Genomic DNA, 10,227 nt, shown 5'->3' with positions numbered 1-10,227 from the left:
ACTATTATTTGCTCCTGGTGAATTTTTCAGATGAAACATTGGGTGATACTAACCCAGGGTTGAACTTTTTAAAAAGGAAGAAAGAAGGCTGAGGGGGTCAGAATCAGTGATCCCTAGCTGAATAATATGGACAGAGCCCTGAAGGTTGTTGATTAAATAAGCATGTTCCAAGGATTTATTTCCAACAGTCAATGAATCAGTTTTCACGTGCAAGAATCAAAACCAAAATTCAAATTCATCCATAATGAACCATCCTTATCTAATGTGTATGTGTTTGTATGTGTGTGTGTGCTGATGAATGTGGACTGTGCCTTTACAGGCACACACATCTATGCGTGTATATATAACATACACACAGAATTGGTTTTTTTTTTTTTTTTTTTTTTTGGTTTCTTTTCCAAGATGTTTAAAGTTTTCACCGCCCCCTGCCCTTTTGAAAAAGAAGAACACAATGTATAAATAGGGGAAAGAGGAACTGGTAATAATCGGCAGGCATCTTGAGACCACAGAATCAACACAATGGAAACATATACAATAATAAAATTAAAATGGTGCAGCATTCCCGGGTAGGATAATACAGATCTCAATAAATACAGCAGAAATTTGTGTTTAAAAAACAAAACAAACACGATCTCTCCACCCGAGATGAACATTCTTTGCAAATTAAAAAGAAATCAGAAAACAAACCCCCAAATTTTCTCATAATTGTTAGTGCCTATATAGAATATAATACACAAAACCATTTAGCAGGTGCATGCAAGAGGCGAAAGGCCGGGGAATTCAGAGGCTTCTGGTTGGCGCTAATGTGTAAGGCCCAACATGCCCTGGGTTCTACAGGTGAGCTTGGGTAGAGAGGTCCAGCTCTATTCCGCCGCTGTCTCAGTAGTGGGGACCCCGGCTGGGGCTGGGTAGGGACTTCGGCCTTGATCACTGGTGGCCCGGGGGGAGGCCAGGCTGCAGGGGCCCAGGGGGCGGCAGCGGCGCAGGCAGCGGCTGCTGTAGAGGGGGGGACAGGTCCGCTCCCGGCTCCCCAGCAGAGGTGCAGGGCAGCCCCAGGCCGCTGTCGTGAAGCTTGCGGACGTGCTTCTTGAGGTCAAAGTTCCTGCAGAAGCCCTTGCCGCACGTGGGGCAGGTGAAGGGCTTCTTGTCATTGTGGGTGTGCATGTGGAATGTGAGGTTGTAAATCTGGTGAAAAGCCTTGTTGCAGATATTGCACTTGAACTGTTTCTCCCCGCTGTGGGTCAGCTTGTGGTTTTTGTAATTCCCTGAAACAGACAAATGACAGGGACGTGGATCTGAAAAGAAAGCTTGGAACGGGAGGAGCAGACGATTGAAGGACAACGAGTCTAGAGAAGAGGGGCCACAGCTCGGAAGGCCGGTGCAGTTCTATGCTGCCCGCCTGCACTTCGCTCCCCAAATTTATTTTTAAACATCAGCAGTGAGGTCGTTCCCTCCACGTTTTAGTACAACAGTTATTAATCCAATTCTATAAAACGAGAACAAGCGGTTAAAAAGAAATGCCCCCTCTGTATATGAGCCATGCCTTTCTCTAGTACTCATCGCACTTGAGGGTAGGACGTTGGAATGGCAACACATGCGCTGGTAACTAGCTGCACTTAACAAATCGTTTTCTGTAATATCCCCCAAAGCTGAGGGCTTTTGGTAAGACTACTGCGAAAGACAACGCCTCCTGGGTTCGATACCTTTTTGATGAAATCCTTTGCCACAGAATTCGCACACAAATGGTTTGTAGCCTGCGTGTATTCGGGTATGCGTGTTTAAAGTAGAACTTCTATTAAATGCTTTGCCACACTGGTTACATTTATGAGGTTTTTCCTAAGCGGAAAGGAGAAAAAGCAGAGAAGTTAAGGTATTTTGCTAGTCAGTGGAGTCTGAAAAACTCAGAAACACTGTAATGCTCTCCCTCACGCTTTTAAGCAAAACAAAGGCAAACAATACCTGGCATTTCTCCCTCTTACAGCCTGCACATTTTAAACAAACCTTACGCTAAAGAGTAAGAGTTTATCGGCCATTAAAAAAAAAACAAACCGTTCGGAAATAAACCAGGTGAAATTGAGACAGCCGAACACACCTGGGTGTGAATGATCTTGTGCCTGCACAGGGTGCTGGCTTGCCGGAAGCCCTTTCCACAAACTTTGCAAACGAAGGGTCTGGCTCCTGTGTGCACCGGCATGTGACGGGTTAAGTTATAGTGCGCGTTAAAGACCTTAAACACAAGTACAACAGGTTAGCTCAACAGGCACTTGGAGATCAAACCAGGCAGAGGGAGGGGAGGGAGGTGATAACGTTATAACAAGTGTATACAAATAATTACAAAATAAAATTAAATGGGGAAAGAAAGAAGGGAGGGAGGAAGGGAGGAAGGAAGGAAGGAAGGAAGGGAGGAAGGAAGGAATGCCACCTCCCACCCCTTACACAGTACTTGCCTTTCCACACACTTCGCAAGTGAAAACTTTGGGCTTGGTGTGAGGAGAGCCGCGGCTGAAGTCAGAGGTTTTGAGCGCTATTTTTTCCGACAGGAGCTGGGCGCTTTCTTTCATGTAATGCTGCAGCTGAGCCTGGGACAAGTCTTTGAAAGCTACTCCCGAGGGGTACTTCTCCACCGCCGGGACCACCAGTTTATTCCTTTCGGCTAAATACGTTTTTGGCTGCGGGTGCAAAGGGGAACTGAGGAAGTAGGAGGCCACCGGGTGGATGTTAACGCCGGCCGCCGGGTGGCACGGGCCGTCACCTCGATTCAGGTAGCACAGGGCTCCCATGGCGTGGAAGGAAGAATGGTTGACCACCCGCGGCCTTACCAGCTTGTACTGCTGCAGCGGGAGCGCTTCGCGGGCCAGGTCGCCCTTGAGACTCAGCGCGCAGTTGAGCAGGTCGCTGCAGCTGAACGCGGGCGCCGCAGGCGCTTCTGCAGGTGCAGCCGGAGCCTCCAGACTCGCCTTCCGCGGCTCCGAGCCCGTCATTCCCGCCTTAGGGCTCGTGTCGTACGCCACGGGCACGAAGGGGATCATGCAGGGGATCGACGAGTTAAGATGCAGAGAGTGCTTGGGGTCCCCCTTGGGCACGGCTCCCTGCAGGAAGTGGGGGACGGGCAGGGCTTTGGGCTCGGGGGTGCGTGCCATGATTCTTTCGATGGAGAAAGCCAAGGGTTTGGAGGTGTTCATCATGTTGCCCCGGGCCGGAGCGGTCGCTAATATTTTGGCGGTCGCGTTGTGGCAGCTACTGTCCATGTCGGAGTCTCCAGCGTCCCTCAGCCGGGGCCGGGCTGCGCCGTCGTTGCCTTGTTCCCTGCTTGTCACAGACCTGCGGAGAGGGGGACGGGCACCATCACCACCAGCAGCCTCCTCCTCCTCCCCAGCATCACCAGCCGAACCTGCCTGCCCAGCCCAATGGACTCCTGCCAGCCCATCGCAGAGTTCTTGGCGCACCAATGACTCGGGGACAATCACTACTTATTTCTATCAATAGAAAGTGTTGTGTCAATAACGCAGCCAAGATCTCGCCAATCGTTAACTTCCAAGAGGAGAAGGTAAACTAGATAATTGCTCAATTCGCTTCCAACACTCAACAGGAAAACTTTTTTTTTTTTCCTCTGCAGTCAGTGACTACTTTTCATTGGTGAGCGAGGTTCCCCCGCCCAGAAGAGGCGGGGGCGCTCTCCCAGGCGCGGCGGACCGTCGCCTCCGCGCACACACTCGCCGGCGGACACTTCGCTACCCTCCGCGTCGGCCCCCCCTAATTTGCTTTTTCCTGTCTTTTTAACTCTCAATCTGCTTAACCGGGCTTTAGAGGCCAAGCAAATCTGAGATCAATTTTCTCGTTTAGCTCTAAATGACATCATCTAAAATCATTGTACAAGGACTAAATAAGGAAACAGACTCGAATTCAGGGGCAAACACCAGGCTATATTTATCAAACGCCAGGCTCTAGAAAGCCGCGGCCAGAAAGCCTCCGGCAAGAGAAATCCGAGCCTTCCTGGCATGGTTCCGCCGGGCCCGAGGTGGGCCCGGGTCGGAGCCCCGCTGCCTCCTCCGCAGTCCTCTTTCTTCCTCTAGGGCCTGGGGCTGAGGGCTCCTGGAATCCCGAAGTCTCCGGGGCCTGAACCGAGTCTGGACCATTTGGAAGACGCCAGCAGGTAACTGGCCTCCCCGCAAAGCCCCTGAGAATTAAAGGCCTTGGGAGGCTTGTTTTGTGTTTGTGGTTTTGTGAGCGCGATGCCGTGACCTAAGCTTGGGAAAGACACGCTCCATCCACAAAGTTGAGGAGGAATTGCAAGGAATAAGCGGGTGTCACACCAAAAGAAACCTCGGCTAGGACTAGACACCCTCCCCCCACACCCACCAAACACACACGCGCGCTTTTTGGCGTTTCCATTGAGAGCCCGGAAAGAGAGTCTTTCTTTCAGTACTTGCGCTCAGCTAGAGCTCTCTCGGAGCATTTAAAATCCTGAATGTTGGGCAGAGAAGGGAAGCAACCTATTGATTCCCTCCCCCAACCTCCCGACTGCTGGTGTCCGCGCGCCTCCTCAAAGCAGCGCGGGCGGCAAGCCAGGGTGTGTGTGCGCTCGGGGGCGACGAGCACCGCGAGCTGCCTGCATGCCTGTCGCGGCCTCAGCCGCGCTTTCGCCTCCCAGGGAGCGCGCGGAGACTAGGACCCGCAACGCCCCCCATCAAGGCGCCCTCCGGGTCCGGTGCCTGGGCCAAAACTCCCGGGGAGGAGCTGTAGAGAGTAAGGGATGTTCCCGGAAGGCTCCGGTGGCAGCGACTCCGGCAGCGCGGGTTCTCATAGCTTAGGCGGGCGCCGCCCGGAGCGCGCCGGGAGCAGCAGCGCGCACCGTCCTCGTCGCTCCCCTTGGCAAGCCTGCAATCGTGCGGAGCTTAGCCCTGGGGCCAGGTGTGCTAGTGCCGGGCGTGCCCTAGCCGCTACACCGGGAGGACGCGGTAGCCGGGAGACCGCGCCAGGAGGCAGAGGAAGAGCATAGAGATGCCAGCTCCGGGCCTTGCGGCCTGCCCGCCCCTGTGAATGGCCGCCCGCTGCAGTCCAGGGTGCCGTCTACCTGGTGAGTTACCCCGAGTGGGTGCTTGTAGAACGGGTGGTGACGGGCGCCAGACATCGGGCCAAGCGGGTGTGGGCGTCCTCTTCCAGGAGGAGCGGTGGAAACGGTCGGCAGTGGGAGGCTGGATGCAAGCGGACTAGAAACCCTGGGATTGTTGAGCCGCTGGCCAAATTACACACCAGATGCAAAGCTGGACCCCAAACGGAGGAAATCGACCTCAAAACAGTCCCTCTCCCCTAACCCATTGCCCAGCACAGGCCAGGGACCACTCTCTCTGGCTTTGCTTGGGGGGGGGTCTGCCCCGCCCCCGCCCGGCTGGCCAAGAGGAGTGGAAACCGAGTGAGTCTGGGCCGGGAGCGCGCCCGATGCCCAACCGCGAAGCAGAGCAGCTGGATGGGTGGCGAGGAAACCCAGTCGCTGGGGAAATGGGGGAGGAGACGCGAGTCCGCCTGGAAGTTGAAGGCAGCCAAAGGGCCAGGTGGGGGAAAGGTCCCGTTGCGACCGGCCTTAGCAACCAAGCCTGCAAATGCCTGGTTTCAGGTCTCGAGGTGGCGTCGGGCTCGGAGGACAGATGCAGCGGTAGAGAAGTGCAGAATGAGGCGAGCGCAGAGCGTGGGGCCCGGGTCCAGGAAGAGGTGCCACACCCCCAGCGGCACTTTGGGGCGGTTTGAGGCCCAGGCGCAGTCGCCCAGGGTGCTCCCAGGCTGGAAATTTTCTTTCCGTTTGCTGCTGGGGCCGCAGAACCTGTCTCTTCTCCCCTGCTCAGACAAAGAGCGCCGGACAGCTTTGCTAGGGGAAAGTGGGGGCGGGTCCCGCCACAGATGGGTCGCGATTAAGACTTTAATTGCTGCCTTTTGGGGGGCGGATCAGGTTTCCTTTCCTACCTGCCGCTTCCCAGCATCGAAGAATCCCCCTCCTGCTGCCCTCCTCCGAGGCAGGGCCAGATTTAAAGGAAAAAGCAAAGAAGCACGAAACTGCCCGACTCTGGAAAGCTTTGCAGCGCCCAGCTGAAATATACAACTCACCCGCTTCCGGAGCGTTACCTGCCTTATTGACTGAATGCCACCAGTTTGTTTTGTGTTCGTCGCGTGTCCCTCCCTCCTCTTCCCCTCCCCCACTTCCTCCTCCTTAACGCCAAAAGAGCCTTGGTTTGACCTCGGTAAATTTCTCCTTCGTTGGACAGTGAACTAAAAAGGAAAATTATTGGCTAAGGGGTATACGTGTTTTGTACGGCTAATACTTCAGTAGTTTGCTTTCCACTGGTCTTTTTGGGATTTGCCTTTTTGACAGGTGTTGTTTGAAAGTATAGTGTCATTTGAGTAACACAAATAGCGCAAAGTAGCAATTATACCCTTCCTTTACTAGTGCCGAGCTTCCTAATCCTAAAGACCGAGGAGGTTCTTTATAAATCCAGGTCTTCTTATTCCAACATTTGTTGATGAGTGTTTTCCATTTAAAACCTAACCTATATATATATATATATAAACCTAAACTATATGTTAATTTTTAAAAATCTCTATTAAGTAAGGATTGTCTTAAAATGCACAATGTATTCAGCCAAGTCTTCCATTTTATTACCAAATCTATCCAGTACTTTGGGTTTTTTCCAAATACATTTGAAAAATAACAACAAAAATACCACCAATGAAAGCAGAGCTTATCTGACAAATTTAGAAGCTTCTAAATCAGTTCAACCCTTTAAAATTATTTATTAAAAGAATGCAAAGGAGACTTGTTTGTATTGTTAATGGCAAAATAGAAACTCAGTTATCGTTTCTTTGGATTTTCTTGGAGAATCCTATAATCCCCCGTCTTTCTCATCAGAGCTGATGATTAAGTTCCCTCCCCTTCCCAGCCTCGGAAAGCCAGTATTCATTTACTCTTACTACTTTAAATCCTTGGGGAAGGTGAGTTTTAATGTTTGGTTTATCCTTCATGAGATGTCCTAAGGGAAGCAGAGAAACCTTTGGTACAAAGAGACTAGGTAACAAGCTCCGAGTTAAGACTTTCAGAGAAAATAAGAAAGAAGTTCTCCGCTAAAGTAATTCAAAGTTCTCTTTTTCCTGGGGAATCTGATTTTGATCTCAATGCTTCCTAAACTATGTTCTTGATATTTTTCAAGAACTTGCATAATTTTCACATGCTTTTGATTTACATCCCTGTCATAAGGAAATGAAGTTTCTGGTCATGATTATTGCAATCTGCAATAAAAGACAATATAACAGAACCATCAATTGCCAAATAATCCACAAGTTTTAATCTCTTCTCTTTAATGTCATCAAATACTGTTGACTATTTTTAAAATAAAAAATGGACTGGGAATTATTCAGCCTTCTGCCAAGTGCACTAATTCATCCCTGGTCACGCTTTTAAGGTTTTCAGGCCTTTCCAACAACATCTACCACCCCGGCCTCTTTTTCAAAAGCAACAAACCAGCTTTCTTTTTGCTTCTTATTAACTACTGCAAGCTAAAAAAAAAAAAAGGAGAGAAGATTATTATTATGATGACCCCCCTTTCCCAGGCATTCAGATTCATCCACACTTTTTCCTGTTTAATAAATAGCACCAAGGGCAACGTACCTTCCTTCTAGAGGAGGAAAAACATTCCTAAATTCTTCCACAGTTTTGCTCAGTCTTTATCTCCGACTGGTCTTTTGTTATTTCTTGTGTGTGACGGAGGCAGGTGATGGACTAGGACACAAATAGGAAGGGTCTGCAAGGTTCAAGGAAAGAGTCTTGTTGAGTTCCTCTGATTAATTACTGAATACACAGTGAGAACTAACTTTACAGTACATTAACAAATACATGGGCCACAAGTTCATATTTAAGGCTACTGCTTTTGCTTTTAGTTAGTTTGGTAGCAAATAAAGAATTCTTGCTAATTTCATATAGCGCGTGAAAGGCAGTAAGTATCACAGGTTAGGAGTATAGGAGGCATCAGTTAACTCGCAGAGCCTTCTTTTCTTTGGGGGTCGGAGAGGTGGGAATATGGCTTGTTGTTCATCTCTAGGTCTTTGTTAGTATTTCTTTCATACTAGGATTTCCCTTAAACCTAGTGAAATTATTCTCCTCAAAACAGCATTTGCATATTAAGTCAGTTTGTGAAAGTAAATGAAGAGCCCCAAAGGTGAGAGCTGGTAATGAGCTGGCAGGCATTACAGACTCCGATCACCTGCCCTGGGTTTGTTGCTGCCCCTCCACTAATGCTGGGCTTTTTCTCACCCGTTCCCACAGGCCTGTGAGGTGTTTTCCCTCCAGACTGCCAGGCTCCGACTCAGGGCTGGACTTGATGGAAAAAGAAGTCTATAAACAAGCAACCCAATTTCTCCAACATATTCGAGGAGCTGCCCAGAAGTCAAGCAACAAAACCCAGCAAAGTTTTACTTGCAATTTACAATGGTGTTATTGAAACCCGGGAAGTGGACAATTAGAAGAGGATGCCCCAAGTATGCTCTCTTGCCCTACACTGATAGCTCGTTATGCAATTGGCCGATTAGCATTTTGCCACAGTCCCCAGACAGTTTTTTCAAAGTCATTTTGTGGTCAAAATAAAAACTATATTTAACACAGCGCTGCTCTTTCCTCGATACTACCCACGAGATTTAGAGCGGTTTTAATGTTGTTTTCAAACTTTCTTACCTCTCACACGAAATAAAAGTCGACAGTGGTCATTCAAATAACACAAAGAATGTGCTTAGAGAAATGGAGAAGCAATCGAGGTAAATCAAAATCTTTGGGCAAGAAATCTCTGACAGCCGTTTATGAATTCAGTTTCCTCCCGGACCCCGGCCGTCGCAGCGCCCCGCGCCGACCCTCTGCCTCGGCCGCCTGGGCCTCCATCACAGCGGCGGCCTCGGCGCCCCCTGCCGTGGCCTCCGAGGGAGACTGCGTCCGGCTGTCGGCGTGGGAGCTGGGGCGCCCTCCTCACTCCCGAAGCGCTGGCCCGCGCTGAGCGAGGTGATAGAAGCCCGAAGTGAAACAGAAAAACGGACCCACTCTCCCCGGCCCGGCCGGCCGGGCTCTCTACTCATTGACCCTTGCTTCCGAGTCCCAAACAGTAAAACTGACGTTGGCAAGGCCTAGGGCGACCCGGCTCCGTGCTGTAGCCTTGGAGGGGCCCGGGGGCGATGGCGCCTGGCGCCTGGAGGGGACTGGGACCTGGGGCGCCACTCGTCCAGCCCGACCTTCCCTTCCCGCCCGCCGCGCGGTGCGGTGCGCGTCCAGCTGGGCTCCGGGCCCCGGCGAGGCCTCCGGGGTGCCGGGTCCAACAGCATCGCGCGGTCGCCGACCCGGTCCCTCTGACCTCGGGCCTCGGGGACCGCCACCGACCCCGCGGGCTCCGCGGCCCCTTCGGGGCTCGATCGCGCTCCCCCCCCCTCCCCGCGCACCCCCGCGGATCCTCCCGCGGCTCCCTCTCCGTCCTCCCCTAGGCTGCGAGAATGGGGGGAGTCTCCAAAGAGTTTCGGAAGGGGGGAGGGGCTGCCGGATCGGGTTTAAAGACCCAGTAACAGATGGCAGAGAACTTCTGTTTGAAAAGTTTTTGAACAGAACATTCGCTAATAGACTTGCTTTGACGACTCCGAGTGTAACTGAGGGGTCATTTAATCTAGATGTCAGGTGAAAGAAAACAGGCCTGACGCTGTGGCACGCCCAAGAAGGAACTAGAGCATCTTTTTTACTAGTTTTGCCTGTCATTTTGAGTTTCCCAGCAAACACTTTCTTAAGCCAATTTTAAATGGGGGCGAAGGGGGGGCACCACTGTGTTCTCCCCAAACCTGTCACGTCCATTCCCGTACCGTATTTTCGTGCCCACTCCTCGCCCCCCAACCCCGCGAATCCTCCTTTCAGAGCCGTTTCGCTTGTCCTTACAATTAGTTGGAGTCTTCTGAAAGTCCTGGGGATGAGAGAGAATTTTCTAACTAGATTCTCCTGTTTTAAGACATCTTCCTTCTACCTTCGCCTCTCGGCCCATTCTCCAATTTGTCCTTTTATTCGGGTTCCTGAGCTGTCCCTGTCAATCCCTTTTTTCCCCCCATTCAAAGGAGCAGATGGGACGGCTGTCCCCAGAGCACAATGCCCCCGCGGCCACCTCCAGCAGGCCTCCCCAGTCCCGAACGGGAGGAATCGCTCAGCCACTGGCCGGCCCCTCTTTT

The 10,227-nt window shown here is 51.4% G+C and overlaps 1 protein-coding gene across 2 annotated transcripts; it reads right to left on the bottom strand.

Annotated features, from left to right (window-relative positions):
* Positions 1–567: 567 nt before the first annotated feature.
* Positions 568–3,438, bottom strand: FEZF1 (FEZ family zinc finger 1). Of its 2 annotated transcripts, XM_007471295.1 has the most exons (5): positions 2,820–3,303; positions 2,448–2,669; positions 2,093–2,227; positions 1,704–1,836; positions 899–1,265 (listed from the first exon to the last, which is right to left on the bottom strand). In XM_007471295.1, the coding sequence occupies exons 1-5, from the start codon at positions 3,246–3,248 to the stop codon at positions 928–930; spliced, it is 1,257 nt and encodes a 418-aa protein (XP_007471357.1). In that variant the 5' UTR covers positions 3,249–3,303; the 3' UTR covers positions 899–927. The 2 variants fall into 2 exon arrangements, with proteins under 2 accessions (XP_007471356.1, XP_007471357.1); XM_007471294.1 differs by having other exon boundaries at positions 568–1,265; positions 2,448–3,438.
* Positions 3,439–10,227: the final 6,789 nt, after the last annotated feature.

This window comes from Lipotes vexillifer, unplaced genomic scaffold, assembly GCF_000442215.2.
Source record: "Lipotes vexillifer unplaced genomic scaffold, Lipotes_vexillifer_v1.1 scaffold618, whole genome shotgun sequence".
Classification (NCBI taxonomy): domain Eukaryota; kingdom Metazoa; phylum Chordata; class Mammalia; order Artiodactyla; family Lipotidae; genus Lipotes; species Lipotes vexillifer.
This window is presented reverse-complemented; position numbering and strand designations above follow the sequence as displayed.

Coding starts and splice junctions, on each gene's coding strand:
- FEZF1 (XM_007471294.1), bottom strand. CDS start 3,248: ATGGACAGTAGCTGCCACAACGCGACCGCCAAAATATTAGCGACCGCT. Junction 2,228..2,447: donor CTTGCGAAGTGTGTGGAAAG/GCAAGTACTGTG, acceptor CTTGTGTTTAAG/GTCTTTAACGCGCACTATAA. Junction 1,837..2,092: donor ACAAGATCATTCACACCCAG/GTGTGTTCGGCT, acceptor CTTTCCGCTTAG/GAAAAACCTCATAAATGTAA.